Genomic DNA, 27,940 nt, shown 5'->3' on the forward strand with positions numbered 1-27,940 from the left:
AATACCACAGCAGTGCAATCAATACATGTAATGGTATTATGTAATACCTCAGCAGTGCAATGACTACATGTAATGGTATTATGTAATACCTCAGCAGTGCAATGACTATTTGCATTTTGTAACACCACAGCAGTGCAATGATTACATGTAATAACATTATGTAATACCTCAGCAGTGCAATAATTGCATTATGCAATTCCTAAGCAGTGCAATACTAATTGCATTATGTAATACCTCAGCAGTGCAATAACTAATTGCATTATGTAATTCCTCAACAGTACAATACTAATTGCATTATGTAATACCTCAGCAGTGCAATAACTAATTGCATTATGTAATTCCTCAGCAGTGCAATGACTAATTGCATTATGTAATACCTATGTAGTACAGTGACTAATTGCATCATGTAATTCCTCAGCAGTGCAATACTAATTGCATTATGTAATTCCTCAGCAGTGCAATACTAATTGCATTATGTAATTCCTCAACATTACAATGCTTAATTGTATGGCAGGGGATTATTCAAGGACAGTTGGAAAGTATGTGTCTTTCTACTGTATACCTGGTAGATCAAACTAAAAGATTTACAGCTATCATTATTGAAGTCTTTGTTTTTACTGCTATCTATATTGAAGTCTTTGTTGTGTATTTGGCTGAGCATGTTGTAAATTTGCCTGTGATTTAATAATGTCCAAAGTCAAAATTTCTTGGCACGAAGCCTAAATGATTGCTATTAATCAATGAATCTTAATCAGTTAAGTTCACTTTGACTGTGGTATATATTCCTCGTTTTTTCGTTTACATGAGGATTGCATTCAGCTATCACTGAGTATTCATAGTTGCCATGAGTCGTTTTTCTTCACAGAGTTTGTTTGGAAAACATCTAGTGATCAGAGTGTCTGAAATAAGAAGTCTGACTTCAGAACAAAGCTCATAAAGTAAATGACAGTCAGGGTCAAAGAAAAGATAATGTCACTCAAACTGGGTAGATAAATATCCTTGACTATGAAATAAAGAAAATTATGTCAGAGTGATGCATGCAGAGTATGAAAAGATGAACTCACATCAATGGAAGTACATGTACTAATTTGCAGTGTTCTACACTTAGCCAGTTCAAGACAAACATGGATATATATGCTGAGGCTGAGATGACTGCTCTGGAGAAAAAGGCAATGTTACCAATTCTGCTTGACAGAAAAATTATGAAACATATATAATTTTTACACTGAAAATGGGATTCCTTGATTTGGTTAGGAACTCCAGTGATTTTCTCTGGGACTCCCATTTTTGGAGCCAGGAGTACTTGACTCTCAATATTGAAAATGAAAGGAAGTCCCTGTTGAGAATTAATTTGTGTATGTTGTCTCTCTTGGATAGTAGATAAATACACAACAGAAATTTTATTGTCAGTTTAGTTTAGGGACTGATTTTGTTTGCAAGTGTCATATAAACTTCCAGTTTAAGAAAGTTTGCCATTTCTGGGGAAAAAAATGCTGGGTTTTTTTTGCCTGCACTGAATTTGGCAGGAGAATTAATAACATTCAAAAAAAAAATCAATACTGTTGAGCTTTGGAAGTGGTGGTAAGGACACAATTATCCATACAAGTACTTACAGAAAGAGTATCATCAGTTGAGCCTGGTCCAGTTTGATCCACTTCCTCTTTGACCACGTATTACAACTCTGTGGTCTTAAAATAAGCTATAGAAGAGGGTAAAAAGCAACAAACTTTGTAAAATTCAATAAATAATTTATTTCCCTAGAATACAAAGTGAAAATGTATTTTTTTAAAAAGAATGGGGGCGGTATTGTAAATTAAATTCCAAATAAAATGATCCAAGATTTACAGACATATGTCCTAATGATTAAAGTTCCTAATAAACCTTAGTGGAAATCCAAATTAAATCCAACACAGAAGGTATTGATGTGCCTGTTTTGGATTGTGTAGTGATGATGTGCTCCAAATGTTTACAAGATAAAATCTTAGTTATAATTAGAAGTCTGTTACTAATATTATGATATATAAAAAATGTAAATAACAGGTAGACCTGGCAATTTATAGGCAATTTCCAATGGTCTAGACTCAGATTGAGATAAACATGTTGTTTACAAGACCAAAATCAATGATTCAGATCAGGTAGAAAATGAACTTGACTTTGGACAAGGTCAGGTCCAAAATACAATGTTCCATTATCAATTGCATATAATGAAATTAGAAAAACAAAAACAAACAGTACAGATTAAATAAACATAGGACATGGAATATTATTGTTGTAATGGTTGCCTTGGTTGTTAGATTGAACTTATTCTGCCAAGAGAAAGTTTTTTGTATTCAGACATAGAGTCATGGAATAGTCTCTTTTAATAATGCTTCCCTGACACTTTTTGGCCAGATGTGGTCCCTCGTTAATGACCTTTAACTTCATCTTAATTATCTCCAAATAAGTTTCTGCTCACTTAATCATTACTTGAACATTAATGGCTTTTAGTTTGACCTGGGTTATCTCCAAATACATTTTCACTCACTCGATTATTACTTGAACACCGCTGGCAGTAACTCAAGTTTATTCCTGATTTTATTGAATCTTTCCACACCTGTTTAGTTGCACAGAAACTGAGAGAAAAGGTAAAAGATCACCAAAGCACCACATTTTGACCCTTCTTGAGGCTTGGATACATTTTATGGGTGACAAAAAGGTCCATGATGCCATTGGTCATATGCTTCTGAACTTTCTGAATGTTAGCAAACTTATAATGGTAATATATTTTCGATTTCCAGATTTCTGGATTTACTTTCAGCAAACTCTTAGGGTTGTTTGGACACAAGTATTACTTTGATAATATCTTAATCATATCAGTTAGTTGTGTTCACATGCTGATTTCACCACAGTAGGCACTTGAGCAGAAATTTCAGGTCCTGTACAATCCTGAAGTCCATAGAACTGTGATGACTCTGCCATAAGATCCACTATGAAGCATTCAGCATGTCATTTTGCAGAGCTTTCTACAAAGACTGTTTCTAATTCACTCTTTGGTGTTGCATGAGTTAGCAAGTTGTCATAATTTCCTATGTTGATTCTTTGTCTCTATGATAAATTCTGCCCATTTGAAAGGACTGCTAGTACTTGTTAGAGGATGTCATTGCAAATATTTGACTTTGAAGCAACACCATATTAGTAGATAACCTTTTGCAGCAGATAAGCCTGTTCCTGCTACAACTATTCATTTGGATTGCATTGGTTATTTATCTGGTTCATTAGTGACTACGTTTTTTGTGTGTCACATGACTCGTTTGTGATATAGAGACGTCAGCCCTAGCCCTGTAACAGCTGATCATAAGGTCTGAATAAATTAATGCTCAGCAGTCCAAAGAGCATTCGCTGCAGACTCAGTCTCTGTCCCCAACTATATCATGTGTCTTACATGGTTGCAGCTAGTTTCCTACTGGAATGAAAACCTTTGTTTATATTAAACTATTATCAATTTGCCATAAATTCTTGCAAAAGTCCAAATGCAATGAGAGGCTGGGTTTTAGTCTTGATGGCAAGTACATATCCTCCTCTGTTAGGACTACAGTAGTGGTCCCTGGCTAGTGAACAAAATATTACTATAGGAAGGAATCACAGAGAAATCAGTCTAATAAAAGTAGATGGTTAATAATTTGAGTACTCTTGTCTTTTACAGAAGTATTTAAAATGTGAGAAAAGAATTTAAGCACAAAGAAAAACATCATAAATTTGTAGCTAATGAAAATACAAATTGACCATCATTTTGACTTGGATATTGACTAGTCACATGGCCAGTGCATCATCGCACTCTACTTTATGGTACAAAATTGTTCTGTGAAATTAGATTTAGATGACAGCTCAGTGTTTTCAGTGTTGCACATGGTTGCGGGGGGTGGGGTGGGGGTCGGTCAGTAAATCCACATATATTCTAATTCAAAAATATGGTATTCATTTCAGCTCAAATAGATAACCTGGTGATATTAGCTGGTTTTTAGTTGCTTCTTAGATTCTACCTGCTATTGGCAGGAGGATGGGTGGATGGGCATCCTATCCAGCACTGTTGCACCTTAATTAAGAGGTCAAATGGACACTTTATAAATTTCAGCTGGAATGATAATAATAAAGATATGCAGATTTCATAAATTTATGGGGGAATGACAGTTTGAAGGTTGAAAATGTCCAAATAACAACTCAGGTTTAAAAGGATGGCTCATTGTTTGAATCATCTTGTTGCGGAGCTCTGTCGAATGGCCCATTGGTTGTTGGTTGACTTCTACCTGCACTTTCAACAGTTAATTGGATATATTTATATCAAGGTGAGGAAATTGGAGCTAAGTGCCATTCCTAACAACACGAAGAGGCAGGTGAACCAAGCTGGACTGGGCTGGCATAAAACCCATGATCCTTGGATAATGAGCCCAACGCTCTTTAAACTGAGCTACCTTGGCTCCCTGCCATTAGGACTAATGTAATTTGTTAGAATCTTGCAAAGTATAAAACATGTTTGTATTAGCCTTTGCACCCATAATCACTTGACACAGCGCACTTTAAGATTTGTCAATGATAAACACCGCTATTAGTAATTTTATCTGCCTGTTAAAAAGCAGACATTGGTATGAACAGATTTCAGTAGGATGTCACTGCTTTCAAAAATCACAATCAACAATTTTTTAGGTCAATGAATATATACATATTGCATTAAAAGTAATTGTATATGTTTGTTAAGAAGTAGATATTGGAATGCAAAGGTTTCAATGGGAAACAGTGGCTTTCAAAGAAGGACAATAGCTGTCTGCTATTCAGATCTGGTGTCAAAAATCATGTTTCCATTGCTGATACATGTACAGAACTAATTGATCATTGCAGCTAGTTTTATATAGTGACTTGATTGAACAGTTCAAAGCAAATTTTAGATGAAAAAAAGGACATCACAGATGTTTTGTATTAAAATTGTGTATCTTTGTAAACCATCACTTACTAAATAAATACAAACACTTTTCCCAGTTAGTATTTTAAATGTGAACTTTGGTCAAGGATCTATGGTTAAATATGTTTGATATTTCATTTTTTCATGTGATGTCTTTATGTGTAAATTTAACATGATAAACACCTTTTTTCATCAATGTTTAACTCCATGTACTCTTAACCATATTTATCAGTACTTAGTCTTGCTTCCTTTTGATAGATAACAATTCTGATAAAATTTGTATTTATATGTTTGAATTATATTCAAAAAGTTTGAAGCCTCAATATCCATTTAAATAAGAATAGATGTTCAGCACACACAATATGGGCAGATTCACGAGTAGTAATATCAAGGTTGCAGTGTTTAGCTGGTCCTTCATCTGTGCCCCAGTGGCTTATGTTTATTATCATTACTTCTAAACTCCTCGGCTAGATATACTTGCAAGAGATGAAAATAATGAACTCGACACAGTTTGAATAACGCTGCAAAAGAAGCATTCCTGATAATCAGTATCAATACTCTTGAACACATGGTCATATCAACATGGAATTTTCACTAATATGCTTCTTTACATTCTGTACATTGTAGGGCCCTCTGGGGTGTACATGCAAAATTTCAGGCATGCAGTTACATACAAAAAAATCCAGGGCCAGTGTTCAACACATTGTCATATCGACATGGAATTTTCACAAAAATGCTTCTTATGATATAAGGAATGATTCTGCTATACAGAGTGTTGCCCCTCGTTTTTTAAAATTTGGGGTTACACTGTACATTGTAGGGACATCTGGATGTACATGCAAAATTGCAGACATGCAGTTACATTAAAAAAATCCAGGGCCAGTTTCTAATGATACAATATACTGCAAAAATCAGCTGTTTTAATATTAAATTTGTCTGCATAACATTTTAATATTGTAGCTGTTCAGATGAATTATTTACAATTTTATGTTTGAGAGATTACATATATCTTATACTTCATGTTTACATTCATTTAGAGGATTTATCTTTGCAAATTTTTGATGCAATTAATTTTTACATTTTTCAAACATTTACTTTTGGTTGATCATATACATGTTCATTACATGCCTGTGTTATACAAGTGTTCATTACATGCCTGGTGTTATACAAGTGTTCATTACATGCCTGGTGTTATACAAGTGTTCATTACATGCATGGTCTTGTACAAGTGCATTTCTATGATAATTAAAACAACCAGTGACAAATATCTGATCAGATTGTCTGGAATCAGATGCTCTAATACATAATTGGCATCACATAATGCCATCATTATGTTTCAATCAGCCACTTGAATTCACCAAGCCGTTTCAGCTGAAACTTCTTGGAATGTTTAAAGATTTTAGTGGTACATGAAACTTGATTGGGAGAAGAATTCACTACACTTATGACTGCTTCAAAGAGCTTGTAATTTTTTCCAAATGAGTCAGTTTTTGTAAAAAAACAAAGAAATGTATATAGCTTTTTCTTCAGTGGCTCGCTGTTGCCTTCCAGTTGACTTGCTGACTTAAAGCTGCAATGCCTACACTGTATAAATCTTGTATCTGCATGACATTAACTTTGGCTATTGTCAAGATGATGGAATCTCCCAATTAACTTAAACATCTTGCATTAGCACCTGTTATCATGCAAACCAAGGTCCTGTTCTGTGACATCATACAAATAGAAATGGCTAAAAAAATAACTGAAACTGTTTTGAATACACGGGTTCCATATGTGACTCTAAATTTTTTTGGCACATATTGTATATACATGTTCATATTTATTGTAATTTGTATCTATTTTACATGCCAATATTCCAGAAGCTCACTTTTGTTTAAAAAACCAAATCTGAATACTTGTATCATAAGTAACTTCATTAAGTAAATTATATTTCATGTTATTTGCTTTTACAGAATGCCTTGACGAATAAAACTTATTTATTTCATTATAAACTAAAATAGTAAGCATTATACAATTTACAGTAACATAACAACTCTAGTCTTTTTGGTGTGAAATGGAATTTCAGAATTACAAAATGGAATTGTGTCTATAATTAGTTTTATTATTCTGCTTACAGTAGATAAATTATTAGTATAATAATAGATTTAGTTTCAAATGAAAGCATTACATGCATTTGCTGTATAGTTTCGTTTCACATTAGGATTGTACATTTTTAGCAGTTAAGATAAACTTGAAACAAAATATTTATAACTTAAACTTAAATAACAAAAATATTTTTAAAGTTCATGATTTTAGTGTACTATTTGAATATCTTTAGAATGAGCAGTGTTAATTGACAATACTTCTTTTCACATTCCAGTTTACTAGTTTTGGAACAAATTAATGTGCAAGAGCATTAAGAAGTGTTGCAAAGTAGCATCAGCTGCATGTAGATTGTTTTCAAATGATGTTACATACAGGGGCAAGTGATTTATACACAGTATGAATAATATATAAATAATATAGGTCCTAAAATAGATCCCTGTGGAACTTCTTTGTTGCTGGACATAGCTCTGATTTAACGTTACCAATAACAGCTTGTTGGTTTCTGTTAGAGAGGTATGATTTGAACCATGAGAGTGACGAGTCCAAATATTTGTACTGTTCAAGTTTTCATGCAAGTATATTATGGTCATCTATATCAAAAGCCTTCTTAAAATCAAGGTATCTTATTCATAACAGGCAACCAGTCATCAATGAGTTTTGTTAGCAGACAGACGGGAGTGATTTCCATCAAAAATCCAGATTCGGATTACTAACTTAAATGGTACTTTCAGAGATAACAATAGATGATGATGTATTTCCAACAGTTTGGATGCAGTTGGCAGAATAGGTATTGGTCTATAATTACCTGGATTTTATTTTGAACTCATTTTCAATTTTCAACAGAACCATAACCTTTTCTGCCTTGGAAGATTCCTTATTATTGTTCTGATTATTTATGTTGGTGAGAGATTGTACAATACTATCAGCACATTTATTTAAGATGAATGAACCTATCTGATCCACTCTAGCTGATTTCTTAGAATTTAACTTTTTAGTTCACTTGTTACATTTCTACCTGCCATAAGTGGTGAATTGTTCATTTTCAGAAATTTTGACTTAAAATTTTGTATCTTTGTAGCTTTTTGTGTTAGTATTTGATATTTGTATATCAGAAGTAATACTTATTAAATGAATGAATCAGTTCTAGTATGACTCCATGGTCTTATAATAAGTAATAGAAAAGAATGAGAACCAACAACACTTGTCAAATTCAACAAATAATTTATTTCCCTAGAATACAAAGTGAAAAATGTAAAAAGAACTTAAAGTATTGGAAAAAAGAGCCCAAATAATCCTAGAATTTATCACACAAGTCCTAATGATTAACTTCTGAACAAACTTTAGTGGTATTCTAAAATAAATCCAATGCTCAAAGTGTTGATGTGCATGTGGTGGCCTGTATCATAGTGATGTGCCAACAATCTTTTGTTGAATCCCAATGATACAATCCAAGAATATATCCTTATTTGAAATTTCAGTATAAAACCAAGTCTCTATTCCCAAGAATGTTATTTTTGGACACCTCGTATTTCCAGAGAAGAATCACTTGAATAAAATAATTTGAATAAATAAATTCAAGCCCAAATGAAATACTGGACACAACAATAATACAGCTGATTCTGCTGAGATCTTATAGCACAAATAAATAATTTTTCCAGTAGCAAGATTGTATAGTCCACTGCATGACCTCAGGTCACAATTAGCATTTTCTAAAAAATTCTATTACCTGATGGAAAATTTCATTCTGGAAGGTTCCAGATGTTTACAAGATAAAATCTTAGTTATAATTATATGTGATTTGGATTTTGATTTTTTAATGTTGCTTTAACAATTTTTCAGTCATATCGCTACAATGTCTGCATTGTGGCAGTTTATAGTGATGTCTAGCACTGGGGCATCATGTTGCAGACATGTAGCATGATGTCCCACCCAGTCACATTATCCTGACACCAGGTTCAGACCAGTCCTAACACTAACCTCTTAATGCTGAGCACCAAGCGAGGCAGCTGTTAGTACCATTTTTGTAAGTCTTTGGTATGACCTGGCCGTGGATCAAACCCATGACCTCGCGCATCCGAGGTGGACACTCTAACCACTAGGCCACTGGAGCGGTCTAGTTATAATTATAATTAGAAGGTCTGTTTCCATAATTATAATAAAGAACATAGAAAATACAATGTCCTTGACTCAGACGAAGATAAATATGTTTTTATTTCTATTAATAGCAATCCTAATAGTAAACCCATTCTCATAGAGAAAAATATTAGCTATGCATTAGTTGTTTACAGAATTATAAAAACAAAACAATGATTCAGGTCAGGTAGAAAGTGAACTTGATTTGAACAAGGTCTGCTACAGAATTACAGTGTATAACAAAATAAAGTGTTTCTAGTTTAGGCTCTAATAAACAGTAACAAAAGAAAGTATGAAAACAACAAACTTTGAAAAGTTTAACAAATAATTTATTTCCCTGGAAAACACTGTAAAAATAAAAATAAAAATGTATGGTTTTAAGAATCCAATCCAAAAAATAATCCATGAATTAAATTTTTGAAGTCCTAATAATGGAATGTTCTAATGAATTCAAGTTCGAGTCCCGACAAAAAATCCCAAATGGAAGGCAATGACGTTAACTGTAGTCAATATGGTGCTGTAGCATCGACAGTTCTTTATTATTCTACAGACAATATTCCGGTGTTTGAATTTCCGAATAAAAGTTAAAGAAATGTCTTTGTCCAAGAATTCTGTATGAGCATTCAAATATTTCCAGGAAGAAGAATTAATCTTTAGAATCCAAATAATTTGATTAAAATTAAAATGTAACTCCAAACTGATCACAACAAAAGGAACACCTTTATGTCCCAGTGTTTACTTTCTCTACAGACAAAGGTTATACAATAGCTTGAGATGGAAAACAGATTTCTGGATGAGGGTCAACTCTCCAGAATTTCAAGAACAGTGTAGAAGTATTTACCTCTAAAGACACATAGCTACAGTCAGCCTCGATTTCACTATTATCATTCGCACATTAAGAATGGATTTTAAAAAAAAGTTGTTTACTTAATTCTTAATCAAGGTCAGGAACTAGGTCATCAGAAGATACAAAGTTTGGTGTTTATGATTAAACAGTCAGGTCAAACTAATTTCTGGAAAATATCAATTCCTAGCAAACAAAATTACATTACTTTGATATGTAATGAAATTAAAAATAAAAAAATTTACAAACAATTGAATTAAATCAAGTATAAATTAAATCAAATATACATAACAAAAGAAATAACAAACAATGAAATTTAAATGTACATATTAGTTTATCCTCAATTATAGTCCTGTCAGTTATTTGTTGATTTAGGATTTTTCTGTTTCTATTTGGAGTAAAATCTTTCAGAATTTTCTACATTTTACTTGGGCATTGTGCATTTATAGCATATGTTTTATAACAAATTTCCTTTATCAGACTGAATCATAGCAGTACATCTGTTTTTCGGATTCGGCCAATGTGGGTATGTGAGAAAGCTTGCCAGTAGCTTCTCGAGGGTCAGTGGTTCTTTCCGGGGATTTCCCGGGTTCTTCCTCCACCATTAATACTGGCCGCCATGTATAGCCAATCGTGTGCTGAAAAATGGCGTTAAACCCTACAACAACAACAACAACAACAACATCTGTTATTTCCAGAGTCTGTGCCAATCCTTGACTTCATGAAAAAAGTTTCTATAATTAAGAAGAACAAATAAGAACAAATTCATGTCTGAATGCATGTGCATGTAGTTTATTATACTTTAATTTTGGCCATGATTTTGGAGTTTTAAAAAATGTTGGAAAATTAAGTTCAGCATTTAAATTGATATTTTGCCATCTCTGTTTCCTGGTTATTTTGCCATCTCTGTTTCCTGGGTATTTTGTCTTCTCTGTTTCCTGGTTACACAGATATTCTGGGGCAGTTTCAAATTTAAGTATGCTTATTTGAACTTGTCAGTGTAAAAAAAGAAACTTTTTGTAAAATGTTAAAAGAGTATGTTTAAATAATCTAAAGAAAATTGCTGAGAATAAAACTTTTGTCAAATGAATAAAGAGGCTGTTTAAATAATCTAAATAAAATGGCTCAAATAAAACACTTTTGTAAAATGATTTAAGAGGTTGCTTAAATAATTGATATAAAATGGCTCAGATAAAAACTTTTGTAAAATGTCATGTATAAATAAATCTAAATAAAATTGCTCAGATAAAAACTTCTGTAAAATGTCATGTATAAATAATCTAAATTAAATTGTTCAGATAAAAACTTTTGTAAAATGTCATGTATAAATAATCTAAATAAAAGTGCTCAGATAAAAACTTTTGTAAAATGTTATGTTCAAATAATCCAAATAAAATTACTCAGATGACACTGTGACACCTGTATGATACATTAAAGAGACCACAGAAAGTAAAGATAAATGTTCATTACAGATTGATTTTAGACTGATTGAATCATGCACACTTCAAACTGGCTTAATGAACAGAGCATGGACATAAGATAATCACTTTCATGAGTTGACAAATGTCTCACTGACATTTTTATTAGCTTGCACAAAAGTCAAGAGTACAATCAAAATTTCAGCCAAAACTGCTGAATTTACTTCCAGAATGTGAAAGGTTTAAAGGAGAATAGTTATCAGAGCATGAAAAATTCAAATACTGCTAAAGAATGACAGGCACTTGGGTCATGGATTAATCGTTTCTGCAATGAATATTCGCTTTTCCAGCGTTATACAGTGTATACTTGGAATCAGGTGTTAAGTGAGAATATGGCATGATTTTCTAAAATTTCTGTTTCCACTAAGACAACTGTGTTCTGAATAGTGCACCCAGATTTTTTGGCCATTGTATTTTAGAAAACCATGTGATAGTCTGTGTCAGCAATGTCAGGTTCAAAGTGCATGTTACTGGGAAAATGATTATTTATTACAGAAACTGATCAATCTATGATGTAAGTGCCTGTGATACTTAGTGATATATAATTGAATTTTAATGAATTAGCAGGACACAGGCATGGATATTTTCAACCCAGTTACATGTACAGTATATGTAAATTTTCCCACATTATGACCTAGTAGAAACCATTGGACCCCACTTTTTCCATTTCCAAAATGTGGACTGATATATTTTTATCAAGCTATTGTACTTTGTATTTTGACAGTGATTGGTTTGGTACCTGAGATCTTGTTACCATGTTTTAGGACAGTATTTATAGCAATCAATGTTACCCAGATGCTTTATATTTTGCTGATAATATTGATGAAAGCATACAGCATAAGCTGCCTGAACGTTTTATAGTGATGAAAATGTTGCAGAAACTAAACTAGAATAACAAATACATGAATTCAAGGTTGTGAGATGTATGAATTTCTACATGAAACATTTTACTTGTCATTGGTGACAGGTGTATGTGATCTGCTTGTTCCAACACGAATTTTACCTGTCCTGAATACGAATACCATGGGGTTTATGTGATGATTACAAGTAAAAGCAAGATTTTAAATTCCGTATTTTTTAAATAGATGTTTATTTTTTATGAGATTTCAGATTAGTGGTACACAGCAATATGTGCAGTACAAGTACCCATGGTTGGATGTCTAGGTACACAGGCCCATAAATGATTGCATTGTGCATGTTTGCATCCATGTATTTTAAAACCTGATACCAGGGGATTTCTGAGGAATGTTTGGCCCCATTCCCAATATTGAAATGTAGTGTGTTTCCCAATTTTGACCTTAAATTCCCAATTCATGTGTCAGTTAAAAGAGACTTGCATCTTGAAGTGTACATACAGTTATTCATAGATAAAAGCCATACATGTGCATAATGTTGTTTGCTAAACAAAATTCAGGCACAGGGGACACGGCTATTCTTTTTTTCCCAGATGACCCTGGAAAATTCATTGATTACTCTGTATACTCACTTACAAATTCAAAACTGTATAGAGCGAGATCTGACATTGCATGATGTGCAGTTTTGTTAGGAGTAATCAGTAGAACAAGTAACACAGACCCTGATTTGCCAATGCATTATACAATGACAGATCAAGGTCTCTTGTTTGCAGTTGGACTTTACTTAGACATGCATATTGATGGTATGTACATGTACAGGTAGATGTGTGTCAAGATGTCCTGAATTCTTGTTAAAATGATAACCACACTATTTTTTTGAAAAAGATGGTTTCTTAATTTTATCCTAAACACCCAGAATGATGTCATGAGTTTGTAATCTAAAACATCGCTTTACTGTCTGTCATCCTGAGCATCTAAATATATTTTACTCCTGAATGACAGAAAGGCCATTGCTATAAAAAGTAGTGAACATGAACAATAGTATATGTAAATATTTTTATTTGGAAATGTATGCAAAAACAGTATCTAACACAGTATATATATATATATATATATATATATATATATATATATATATATATATATATATATATATATATATATATATATATATATATATATATATGTATGACAGTACTCTCACGTTGTACCAACATGTGATGAACATATGCAAGGCTGCATATCTTGAGCTGAGATGCATCAGCTCCATTCGCAAATATCTTTCAGTTGATGCTTCACTTCATACTTAGAGTATCACGATCAGAGCACACCTCCCTGCTGCTCTGTACCCTACAATGGCTATCCATTCAATCCAGAATCAAACACAGAATTTGTTCTCTGTGCTACGTTTCACTGATGGACTCCAGTCCAACCTACCTATCCGACCTCACCCATGTGTACACATCAGCAAGATACTTATGCTCCTCTTCTGACAATCATATACTCATTATTCCCACTATGAAAACAAAGTCATATGGACAGCATTCTTTTGCATACTAAGGCCCAGCAATGTGGAATGAATTGCCCAATGGACTTAGACACAAAGCCACAGTGATCCCCTTCAAGATTTTGACTGCAAGAACAAACTTAAAGACCTAATAATGTTCCCTACCCTAAATGTTTTCAGCATGGTTTTTTTTTAATTTTTTATTTTTAATTTCATGGTGTTTGTTTTTTGTAATAATATCATTATATATGTTTTTATGTTATAGGTGTTGTCTAATGTTGTAAAGTGCTTAGAGCTTCTAAAGATTAGGTGCTATACAAAGTCCTCATTATTATTATTATTATTATTATCATACTTATTGGATTTTCATGTTATATTTCAGTTTTTCATTGCCCATCTCAGTCTACATGATGTATGTTGGGTTCATCCTAGTGTTATACAGTGTCCCAGACCATGGTGATTTTTAGCCCCAAAATTATGATTCATTTTATTTTTTGTTTACAGAGAATGTTCCAATGATGTCATGTGCTGTAGATTTAATGAAAATGGCTCTCATTTGGCTGTGGGTTTAATTGATGGAACAATAAAGGTACGTACTACTGGTACTATATCCCTGAAATGGTACCCACATTATCCCAACACAACAAGTTTTATCAGTTGTTTTGTAACATTTATATAAAAGGTTTTATTGATTGTATGTGCAGTTGTTTGACAGCACCTCAGCACAAAAATGGATATATGGCACCAAAAGTAAAGTTCTAAAAATGTCATTTTTAATTAAATGATTGATTTGAAATGCGCCAACACTCCAAACCCAATAAGTGTAATATTCATCAAAATCAATTTTTTAAATACATGTAGATTAATTGATACTTTACCTGCCAGTTTTTTGTTTTTACATGGTCAAGAACCCCAAAGATTATAAGTAATACAGTAAAACAAAGTCTCTATTTAGAAGTGATTTCACAATTACATACAGAAATAATGCAGACCTAGGGTATGTTGTGTAAAATTGTATCTGTACTGTAAATTCAGATCCCAAAGGTTAGAGTGAATTCAGTGTAAAATAGTCTCCCTTTAGAAGGAATTTCACAAATACAAGCAGAAGTAATTGCAGATTTTGGTTATGTTTCATAAAAGCTTGCGTGTACTGTAAATTCAGACCAAATTCTTGCTTTTTTTTCATCTTTTTTTATAAAATTTTATAACAAATTTTAATTGACACTTTTTTTTTTTACCCCAGTTGACTTCCAATCTTATGCAAAGGAACATTACTCCCATCTACCTTTGTAGAAGCGTTGATTGGTCCATAAAAATAGCTACTCATATGTCACTATGTGTGTAATCAAAATACCATGTATTAAAATTCTGAAATCCCCTTTTCCTTCAGCTCTCTTGTAGTGCACACAGCAGCAAATGTCTGGCCATATATATATATATATATATATATATATATGACACAGATGCCCTTTCCGGTAAAATATTACAGTTGCAAAAGGTTTGGTTCAGTTTGCAGCTTAAAAAGATCCCTCTCCTGTAAAATTTGTTGTCAATATCCATTGGTCGCATCGATAAATCAGTGAGATAAAGTTTCAAACTAACAAAACCCATCGATTTTCTTGGAACTTTGTCATACACAGCTACTATACACAGAAAACAAGGAAAGTACACGTGGAACTAAGTTGGACAAAAACATACTCTTACACTATTCTTATTAAAGTTTCAAAATATGGTGAATCAGAACAAGAACAAATGAATCAAATTAAAAAATAAGAATATGAGAGTGATGCAATACAGCACTCAGGCTGAGTACATCCTCACACTTATTGCACAATTTATGGGGTTGACTTTATGATCACTCAGCAAAAGTTTAGACATTTAGTCTAGTTCAAGTACATGTATGTGTGTGTGTGTGTGTATATATATATATATATATATATATATATATATATATATATATATATATATAAAATTTGTCAGTATGGTTTATGCTTGTATTCTGGTACTAATCCACATGGATTTGCCTATTTGTGACAAGAACTTTAACCCAGGTTAGTAGCAAAACTAAATGTTCATCTTTTATATAGCTTGTTATAATTATATGACATGTAATATTTATATTACACTTTTTTGTTCAGATTATGTTTGTTTGGCAATTATGTAATGCTTGTACCTCTCTATGGGTTGGCAGGTACAAATACAGCTGTTCTGAATGCCAACCTAACCAAGTTAAACTAAGATCAGGAGATTATTGAACAATGGAGTTAGAATAAGAAAATGCTTCTGAATCAGAATAAGGCTAAATGCATTTAACTGAATGTTTTAAATCATGAACTTCTTGACATTCATGTTTTCAGTTTTGCAATGACTTGTCTAGGAGATAGTGAAATCAAGACACAGGTACAGAACTGTGCTAGATCTTTTGGCTATATGATATGGAATGTTTATAAGTTCATGAGTGACCTTCATGCAGCAAATGCAAGATTAGTTTCCATGGGCATGAAGGTATCATATACTTATAAGTCAAGTCAATCTTCAAACAACAAAGATCCTAATCTGCCGTAGCATAATGCACCTTAGATTGGGGTCTATTTTGTTTGTTCTACTGATTACTCCTAACACACTGCATAGACTCAGATCTGCCGGTTCATTATGCAACAGCAGATATGGATCTGTGCAGTTTGCAGCTTGACTTATAAGCAAGTATAGTACTGTATTCATCAAAATACATGGACATACCCTAATCTGGACTTAGGGGAGAAATTTGTCTCTGGGACAGTTGAATTGCAGGAGTTACTTTTCCCTATCCTTATTATACTGAATACTTCTTTATTATACTACTTGTGGTTTTACTGAGAAACCTTAGGTATGTGATGCAAGTTTGATACTAAAATGGGTCAAACCAATGAAAATAGTATGTTCAAATACATGATTCCTTCGATCATTTGTTCTTAACCTTTTTGGCCAGTGACCCAGATTGGGTTTGTGGTGTTAATTAATAAGGTTGATCTCTGTGACCTGCTTAGAACAACATGGCGAACAGGTTTTGGGTTGTGACCCGTGGGTTGAAAACTACTGGCTTAGATAAACACCTAATAAAAAATATGGTTTGTAACTTGAGAAAGTGTTGTTGCACACATAGTCCTTGATTTTTTGGTTGTGACTGCATTTACAGTAAAACCTTTTGTATTCTAGGTGTCATACTTTTCCTTTTCATTGAGCTATCACATTAAATGTAGGCAAAGTCCAGAGACAGAGAATGTCAGAATTGTATGATTTTCTGATCTGGTCAGGCATTGTTATGCTTGTCCCAGAACACCAGTATTTTAACTTGACCCAGCCAAGTTTTACCCGGCCAGGATCATAGGATGAATAGGGTTGCTGAGCCTGCCAGTAAGCACACATGCTTCTCTTTGGTCAACACTCACAAAATATATCCAGTGCTAAATATATAAATATATCCAGTGCTAAATGTGCCTGTATTCATCTCAACAATGATCGTGGGAGAAGAGTGGATGCTAAAACCTATGTGGAACATCATTAATTTCCTCAAATCTTTAAACATCATAATCTCAGCATGTATTGTGAGAAAGAAAGTGGCAGCTAATACTTAGGACTACATTATTTTCATGGAGCCTCTCATGATTTACAGACATCTCAGTCTTATTGTGGGAGAAAGATGGCAGCTAAAATTTAGAACATAATTATTTTCATGGAAGATATCCCCATCTATGCACGTCTTATTCTCGGCATGTAATTATGGGAGGAAAGTGTCTGCTAAAGCCTGCCTAGAACATCTTTATATGAATGGGACTTGTCATCATCTATGTTTAGTGTCTCCACTTCCACTTAACTATACTCGTTGAATTAGACTCAGGCAAATATTGATCAACATTTGTGCTTTTTACTACACGACCATATTAGCAAAGCATATGAACCTCTTCAGTGGAGAGCTTTCATAAAGGGAGTTACCTCATTTTGCATGTGCATGTGATAGAGACATTGTTTATGACTTTGTCAGTATTCACTTATGAAGATGAGATTTTGCTTCGTACACTTTACTGAGATAATACTTGTTTTACTTGCCATTGTAACATTGATTATGGTGGATATTTTTTTTTATTGTTTGAAATGTCTGATAAAACACGTTCCATGACAGTATGTTGTGCATGTTAAGTGAGTTTGTATTTACTTTTGGATTTGTAATTTATAGTAGGTGAAAGAGTTATCAAACAAATGCAGTTAATGATTGTACTGGATAAAATACCTGTTACTTCATTTTGTAGAAAAGGTCTCGATTATTTATGCCTGAAAAATTTCTTATATCTCTACAACAGTGCCATAATTCATGTTTTCCTTGTACACATGAGTTTGCAGAATACCAAAGTAGGTAACTGTGCACCTAACCTCAACATTGTCACTTTTGTCAAAAGTATATTTTAGTGCGGGGCTGCAAGTGCCCAAGTGGTCTAAAGCACTCACCATTACGGATCACTGCCATCTCACCTGTGGGTTCGAGTCTCGGTTTCGGCCATTGTGGGTATGTCAGAAAGCTTGCCAGTAGCTTCTCGTTGGTCAGGGGTTCTTTCTGGGGATTTCCCAGGTTCTTCCTCCACCATTTATACTGGCCACCATGTATAGCCTGTCTTGTGCTGAAAAATGGCATTAAACCCCACAAAAAAACATTTTAGTGATAGAGTTCAGGTTTTTTTTGGAGAGAGAGCTGCATTATTATTTCAGGGGTCAACTTAATAAGACTTTCCGGTTAACCAGCATGTCTAGCTCATGTGGAAAACAGCTGGCCCAGCAGAAAGTCAGAATGACCTCCTAGTCAAATAAGCATAATGACCCAGGAATATTTAATTGGCCAAATGGCCTGACTGTGTTAAACTGGGGCAGGAAATGCACTTTTTGGGTTACAGTACTTCTGACTGCATCTCTGCACATGTCTGTTTCTGAGATTTTTGTTTAGCCAGATGCTTAGGTGTACAAAAGACGATTTTGACTGGATTTTATGCTTACTGTACCCACGGTTTTCTTGTCCTGGCCCATTTTTACTCCAGGTTTCAAACATTTCCTTCTGTTTGCAAAGGTTCACCTGTCCATATGGAGTTCAGACTGGTCTGCTTTAGATCTAGCACAAAAAGTCTAAAATCCAGGACAAACTAAAAAAACTGATAAATTTTGGCCTAAAATAAATAAGGTTTAAAAATGTATGGGGTTTATTTTGCACTGTATATTAATATGAATAGAAAGTCTACAGTATTTGATATCACTAGAATTATATCTTTCTCCATTACTGTAATACCACCCACATTGGTATATCTTAACTGGTGTTGATGTAACAGAACTCAGAAGTAGGGTACTACCTTATGATGTGTAAATATGGTACATGGGGATAATGAGTTAACTGACCCTCCTCAAAACTCACAGGACACTGGCAGGTGGGTCAGCAGCCAAATCAACTCTGTATTTTAACACTTCATCAACTTATTATTTAACTGACACTTACCAATTAAAAAATAAATTGCTATTCTGTATAAAGTATTAGCCCAGTATATAACAGTCCTATGATATCCAACTTTAGAGCCACTTTTTACACCAATGCATTATTTTAATACAGGTATGGTCAAGGATCCCATCAGATATGTTGTATCATTGCTACTATTTATTTCACGTCACGTGGTGACAGTATCGTTGTTCATTTGTCCATCACACTTTCCCTCCTGCTCTGTAACATTAAAGCTGTTTGACATTAAGGGATGAGACTTTGTACACTTTATACTTCATTGTTAGAAGGTGTGTCATATACCACATGGTGATCACATCCTCAAGGTCAAGGTCATGTCTCTATTTTTAGTTTACATCACTTTTCTACAGTATAACTTTAATGCCATTAGAAAATAAAGGAGGAGACATTGTATGCTTGTACATCATCACTAGGGTCCCATGGTCTTGACTCAATATTTTAATTTTTCATCACATTCCCTTGCAGTCTCCATAATTTTAAAGCTGTTTGAGAATGAGGAATGATATTTGGTATGTATTATGTATACATTTCATCACATAACACCATTGGGGGTCCTAACTTCCTATCTTCGAGGTCAAGGACACAGTTCAATATTTTTAAGTTTTCCATGATCCTTGTATAATTTGAAAGCTGTTTGAAATAATGGATGAAACTTTGATATACTTACGTACATCATTACTAAAAGGTGTTTTAAATACCATATTGGGTGCATTATCTTCAAGGTCTAGATTATGGTTCGGTAATATAAGTTTTCCTTCTTGGTTTCTCTTTCACTCTGTAATTTTGCTGTGAGAAAAAAATTCACTGAATTTACCTAATAGTTCTACTGGTGATAGACGATGAGAGCTTATGGGTTTTTGTCATCCCAAGTCCATCATTCAGTTAACATAAGTGTATGGTGGATTGTCATGAAACTTAACCCACACTTTCATCCCACTGTCTTGATGGTCCTAAACGAAAATGGTACTACATGGACATCCAGTATGGCCACCACAGTGGCAGTCTTAAAAATCTTTGTCATACCTACTTCTCCTAAATTGATAGTCATTTCAACATGATGTTTTCACTAAAAAACATTGTGTGATGTCTAGTTGGTTCTAAATGAAAATGGTGCCAATCTGAGGTCCAATATGGCCAACATGGCAACCAGCTTGAAAATCTTGTTATTGATACTCCTCCAGAATGGAAGTCATATTGACATGGGTTTCACTTTTTATGATGTATAGTTGGTCATATGTGAAAATGGTGCCAATCTGACTTCTATTATGGCTACTGCAGTATCATCAAAAACTCTTATTATCACTACTTCAAATTGATAACAGGCTATATTGACATTGTGCTTTCATCAAGAGACTTCTTATTATGTCTAATTCATACTAAATAAAAACGGTGCCAATCTCATATCCAATATGGCCTCCATGGCAGCCATCTCGAAAATATTGTTTTTGTTACTGGAACTCCAAAATGTGAGTCATATCAACCTTTGGGTTTCCACCAGAAGACTTCTTATATCATTTTGGTCATAAATGAAAATGGTTCCAATCTGACATCGATGTGAAATCGTTTTATATGCTGAAAAATATCAGAAATGATTTCAACACTCTGCAGTTAAAAGAAAGAAGTGATTTTGTCTTAAATTACTGGATATTCTTTTCAGCCAGTAGAGCATAAGTATCTTTGAGGGACTGGTTTTAGTTCTTGACTTCTGACACTCATTTGTAAAATGACTACACATCCTTAAATACTCCATTTTTGTGTTTTATTGTGCAATCTATTTTGTTACAGCATCCCTCTGTATAAAGATTCCTCACTTATTATGCAGATCACTTTTATAGCTCCCATAAATAGTTATAAAGAAAGAAAAATTTCTCTATTTCTTTTCGAGATTTCACAATGGAGTTAAAATAGAGCCGATATTGGTAGCTGAAGGAGGAATGTTTTTTAGGTTCTCGCCAATCAGATTATGGATTTGCGGTTTTTTTTTACACACATATAGATAGGTCCTTAAGATGCATGGAGAATTATTGACCTAAAAATATGAAATTGGAACATTTCTGGATTAGCTTATGATCACTAAGTTCACAGATATTCCTTGGTATGAATTTGGAAAGACAGCTGGTTTATCATAAAGTGCTCTCTGTACACTGCATAATCATAAACTGACCCTCTGACTTTTTTTTAATACCTAGTTCTGTACACAGAATATCTCTGTGCTTAATTCTATATAATAAACTTTGTCTGAAACTATGATTCTTTGTCCTGATTGGTTTGCAATTAGGACAACTGGGTTTGGCTAAGAATCTATTTTGATAATTGGGTCCATTAGTACCTTGCTAATACATCATAATTGCCAAATTTGTCTCAGGGAGCTGTCTGCTATCATTCATGATCTTTTGTTTAGGAGTGAATCAAAGGAACTAATGGAACCTTCAAACCTGAAAGATTTGTATACCCCATCAACAAAGTCACCTCCAAATCAAGCGATATCGGTAAGGGTTATGGTAATCTGTCAATCATAATCCCACTCTGATGATGATATGGATAGTTTTTCACGACCTGTCTTGGGATTAAATGCAGGGATTGTCTCAAATTTCTCAGGGAAGTAGTGATTTGTTCAAAAAGTCAAACTTACATGTGGCCAATCTAATTGATTAAATTTGGATGGATTGATTGCAGATCTCCTAAATTTGTCATATATGCAGGCTATGTCATCAAGAAACGACTGAATTTTTCACCAACTTGTAGTTAGGGAGTTTTATGACCCATAAGAATCTCGTAACCAAATTTGATAAATACTTGTTTTAAATGAGACCTGCAGTAACACAGATATTTACCTCATCTTGTACATAAACGGTACATTGCAATTGGTGTGAAATTCCTTTGTGGCCTCTTTAAGCAGCATAATTTAACTCAACTATGGCCAGGTTCCAAGAATTAGTTTTCCGCCTCAGTCGAGTTTGGAAGCTGAGCATTCATTTTCAAGGGTAAAGTGGAATTCCTAACATTTTAGTCATTTTCAGTAAGCCATAGGAAGCAATATTGGAATGAGCCCCCCCCCACAATTACCATATATACTCACTTTTAAGTTGAGTTCACTGGCAAACTACATAATGTACTGGCAGATCTGGGTCTGTGCAGTTTGTTAGGAGTAATCAGTCGAGCAAATAAGATAGACCCAGATCTGCAGGTGCATTGTTTATGGCAGATCAGGATCTTTGTTGTTGGCAGTTTGACTTGACTTATAAGCAAGTATAGAGAGTAAGAATATATGCGGGTAATCATGGCTTTGTATTAATCCACAGCATAAAGAGTCGAACTCTTTATTGTAACTGAAATCTCTTCAGTCTCAACAACTTAAATGGCTCTGTTTCAAAGTCTTGTCAACCAGCCCACTTACATATTAATGATATAAAGTTGACCTCTCCTATACTGACCTTTAACCATGTATTGTATAGATTATGTGTTATTTTATATTTATATCTTTATTATATTTGTTTTTGTATGCATTATACAGAATTTTAACAACTTATTACGTTTAATATTTTGTCCTGTTTTTCTTCATGTTTACATTAAATTTGGAGGGGTTTTAGTTGGCAGCTACTTTTGTGCTGAGATGCTGTAAAATGCTACTACATAGGTGTATATTTTGACCGACCCTTAAAAAAATACAGACAAGGAAACAGATTTTATTTACTTTGGTCATTCTGTAGTTGTTTAGTGACTTCATACTTGAATAAGAGACTAAATATTTAAATATATTGGAGTTTACTTTCTGAGGTATGATGATTAAATATGTGCACTGGCAGCTTGTAAGAAAGAAATAGCAATGTGATAAAAAGTAAGAAAATGTAATCTGCTTATCATTTTTTTAGTTCTGATTCATTAATACATAAAGTCTTTGTTCACTTTGATATGATCCCTGTTCTGTAAAATGATCATGACCAACTTGCCATATTACACTTTGATATGATCCCTGTTTTGTGAAATGAACATGACAAACTTGCCATATTACACTTTGATATAATCCCTGTTCTGTGAAATGTTCATGATCAACTTGCCATATTATACTTTGATATTTTCCCTGTTCTGTAAAATTATCATGATCAACTTGCCATATTACACTTGATATGATCCCTGTTATGTGAAATGATCATGATCAACTTCCCATATTACTTTGTTATGATCGCTGTTCTATGTATGAAGTGTTCATGATCAACTTGCCATATTACTCTTTGATATGATCCCTGAGCAGCAGGGAGGGCGAATCCTACAAAATACTTTTCCGAAATACCCCTTCCACTGAAACTATTCCCGATAGAGGGCTTATTTCGACGAAATAACACTTTTATTCAGAAAACGAGACAAAAAAAAATGTCCTTGAAAATGCTTTGTATTTCCGCTGATATAACGCGAGTTACTTCAATAAATCCGACTCGTATCCGACATAATTTCCACGGTGAGGTATCATCGAAAAATCAGGTGTAGTTTGCGCCCCCCTGCTGCTCTACGAAGTCGAAGATTTCCAAGGAAAAACATTTTTATGTTAACTATACAATGTATCAAGGCCGACGCGGTATCGTGTCCGCGGGTCGTGTAAATTTATTGTCACAAATCCATGCGGGGGAATTAAATCATGGACAAATAAATAATGGCAAATATCGGAGAAGCACTCACAACTAGATTGGCACGACAACGACTAGCCGCGATTAAAAAATTTATTCCGGTCCATGATTCCGTTAAAGAAAAATTACGAGCAAGACAAGAATCGCGAGTTGAGTTTGCAACATCTGCGGAGGAATTATTTAAGCCTATTACAGCAGCTACTGGTGAAGTTAAAACTGCAATTGTAGGAAAAACTGATCCTGCTGACCCTACCAAAACAAAACGAGGGTTACTTCAAGCAATAGAAGAACTTAAACAGCAACAGGCAGATGAAGGTGATGTAGTTGATCCAGGTGCCGCCGGAGTAGTGACAGTTGCTAAGGAAACATTTATTAATAAATTTACCGAAGATGGTATTACTGAAATAAAAAATATTCCACTTACTAGCGTGGATGAACTTAAGGAGTTTTCTGCTTGGATTGTCTTAAATTATCCTAACCGGCAAGATTTTCTAAAACCAGGAGCTGCCTCGGGTATAACCCAGGCTGATTGGAGGGATTATGTTTACAAAGTAAACCGAGGTATTTCTCGAATATCTAGCACTGATGATACCTATAATTTTATAAAAACTGGCGTAATTGGGGTTAATAAGGAAATAAGAGACCAACAAATGAAGGCAAAGGAAAAGGAAAGGCAGGCAAAAATGCAGGAAATGGAAATGAAAAGGCAGGAAAGGGAGGAAGAAAAGAAGAAAAAAATACAGGAAAAAGAAATGAAAAAACAGTCGAGACTACAGGAGAAGAAACCACCAGCTCTAAAAATAGACCCCGCAATGATACCGCCTGATCCAGTGCCTGAAATTTTATCGCGTGAACAAATGGGGGCTAGCGCTTCTGATGATGATTTTACCACTCCTGTTTCGTCGCCCATCCCCCCCGATATATCAGAAGAGGAAATACTGAAAGAGCGAATAAAAGAATTAAAAAATGAATTAAAAAATTTAAAGGAGGAAAGAGAAAAATTACAAAAAGGAATACCGAAAAAGGGTACCCACTCTAAGGTAGAAAAGATAGAAAAAAGGGAAAGATCTGTATTTGATGAAATTGTTAAAATATCAGCAAAACTAAAGAAAACAGGAAAAGGTTACACCGGTCGCGGATATAACAACCACATCTGCCCTGATAATATCATCAATGACGTATCACGGCTAGAAGTTCTCATCGGAGGAAAACGTGCCGGAAACAACTCTCCGGAAATTATAAACGAGGCCGCAGATATCTGTCAGAGACTATTTCAGCGTGGTATTATGGATATTGGCGTTTACCGGGGACTCATTGATGAACTCGCAGACGGTTACCACAGCGACTAGCAAATTTAGTTAGAGAAACAATAATTAAATAAAATGATCGTGCACAATTCTCAACCTAGACACGCTAGCGTGTTACCAGTCCGCGTAGTGAACTCGCGATTACCAGTCTACAGAGCAACCTACGGAGATGGTCTCGGTGATACAATTACTGGTTTGTTTTCAAGAATAGCCCCTAAGGCATTACCGATTGCAAAACAATTGTCGATGAAAGCTATTGATGTCATTAAGGATAAAGCCCTTGGATCTGTTGGTGATCTCGCCGGGAAAGCATTCGCGTCAATCAAGGACAGACTGTCACGGTTAATTCGCAGATCAAAAAAACCACCACCGGTGAAACTGGCCAGTACTGAACTTATGCCCGCGGACGTCAGTAAAGTAATAAATCAGGCTGCCAATCAAAAACTTGCAGAGCTTGTAACCCAAACACCCGAACAAATAAATACAAGCTTGATATCAGGAAGCGGATTTCGTTTTAGAAGACAATAATTTTATATAAAATGTTCAAACGAATATCAGATCCAGCGTTCGACATGGATGCACCAATACTCAAAGATGAGTCTGTGCGCGATTATCAGTATTATTCTTACGAAGCAAGAAATCCCAATCAGCGAGGACGAATTGAATTACAAGTTCAGGACACAAGTAGATATTTCTTGCCCGCTGAAGCATTTCTTGAAGTCACGGGGGAACTTGTAACAGATGTTCCTATTGATACACCATACGACGCTAATATCCAAGTTGGGTTTGTTAACAACGGTATCATGGCACTATTCAGAAGTGCCTCATACAGCATTGACGGGAAAGAAATTGAAACGATTCAGGATAATGTTGACGTTGCTACAACAATCGTCGGATTAGCACGATACTCAGACGATTACACTAGATCAGCTGGTCCGACTATGATGTTTGCTAAGGATAATTACGATGAACCAGATGGTAGACCTAGCACTGTGAGAAGACCAGTTGACCGCACTGCTCCTCCTGCTGAGATCAACATGGAAGATTTACCATTTCCCAACCCTAATTATAATTTAGGATTTAAGACACGTCAATTAATGTTATTGGATGTACGTAGGAAATTCTCATGCGCAATTCCACTGTCTCACATCTTTGGGTTCTGCAGAAATGTCAGAAAGGTTATTTTTGGAGCTAAGCACACAGTTATACTCGTACGAAAAGGTGACGACAATGACGCTATCTGGCGAGACGATGATGCTGCTGTCGCTGCCGGTAAAGTAATATTATTCAAGCTTGCGTTGTGGATGCCAGTAATGTCTCCATCACTCGCTGAAGAGCAACGGTTACTCTCTTTTATGGACACAGGTGGTAAATCACTGGTATCATGGTTGACAACAACAACAGATTCTATTCAAGGTGCCGGTGCTGGACAGTTTACTTGGCATATAGCATCACAGCAGGGTGTGTCAGCGCCGCGACACATTTTCATAGCACTTCAGGCTAACGCGAGAGTAAATAGTCAAGCACGATCGCATATGATATTTGACAACCTTGCTGTCTCTGAAGTTTCGCTGCGAATAAACGGGCATCAAGAACCATCCGAGAATATAACGATAGATTATACAAACAATCAAGTTGCCCGTGCGTATCATCGTCTGATGACATTTATGGGACGTGATCAAAATATTGATACCGGGTTGCAGATATCACAACTGGATTTTACAACGCTGTATCCGATTTATTACTTTTCGCTGGAACATTTGGATCTAACCAAACAATCGGTCGTTGATATACACTTCAAGGCTAACGTTGGTGAGTTTCCCGCTGCTGGTTTTAGAGCTGTCGCGGTTATACTCTCCGATAAAGCAATGCTACTTGAAGGTGTTGGCGGACGAATGAGGGTCATCGACGCTCCCGTAGAAAACATGTGATGTTTTCCAAAAACATATAACAATTAAATTAGTTTATAAAATATAATGTCATACAGTCACGTTAATGTCACCTTGACTTCCGGTCAAACGAAGAAATTGCAATCGAAGAACGCAAGCACGTGCGGGACATCAATAACGTTAAAACGAGATCAGATTACTGGTGGTCCAAACAAATTGTCGTTGACTAATACTCAGCTTAAACATCTTAATAAGGCACTAACAGCAAAAACCGGTGTCCGACTTGATTTCTCTGCTGCAGCTATCAAGGACATGACCAAAACCGGTGGAATATTTCCGCTCATCCCAATACTAGCTGCTGCAATTCCAGGATTACTTGGCGCAGCGGCAAAAGCTGCAGCGTTAGGTGCAGTTGGAACCGCAGCTGGAATGGCACTAAAAAAGGCAACGGGAAACGGATACAAGAAAAAAAAGGGGAGATCCGCTCGCGGATCAGGGCTAAGACTACCAGGAACTCCACCATCATGGTATCCAAAAAAATTCTAACGCCGTTGAAGCTTCCAGCGTCCAATTTTGATTTACTCGATGCTGTTAAAAAATTGCGCATAAAACATTTCAGAGGTGTATTCATGAGAGATCAATTACCGCAACAACCGAATAATCCAGAAACTGGCATTATCAATCTCGACAACAAAGATGGTCCGGGAACTCACTGGGTTGCTTACGCGATCGATCCACGTGGAATTATCTATTTTGAT

General features: G+C 34.8%; 1 protein-coding gene across 2 annotated transcripts in view; it reads left to right on the top strand.

The window, feature by feature from the left end:
- Positions 1-27,940, top strand: part of LOC149776979 (uncharacterized) — an 81,996-nt gene that overhangs the window by 6,781 nt on the left and 47,275 nt on the right. For both annotated transcript variants that reach the window (XR_016416147.1, XM_089941715.1), the window contains exon 2: positions 14,339-14,423. Coding sequence is in view for 1 of the 2 variants with exons in the window: in XM_089941715.1 (XP_089797841.1) it covers positions 14,339-14,423 (85 nt within the window). In the remaining variant the exon portion in view is untranslated. The remainder of the gene's footprint in view (positions 1-14,338; positions 14,424-27,940) is intronic.

This window comes from Sinohyriopsis cumingii, chromosome 18, assembly GCF_028554795.1.
Source record: "Sinohyriopsis cumingii isolate HCF-2022 chromosome 18, ASM2855479v2, whole genome shotgun sequence".
Classification (NCBI taxonomy): Eukaryota; Metazoa; Mollusca; class Bivalvia; order Unionida; family Unionidae; genus Sinohyriopsis; species Sinohyriopsis cumingii.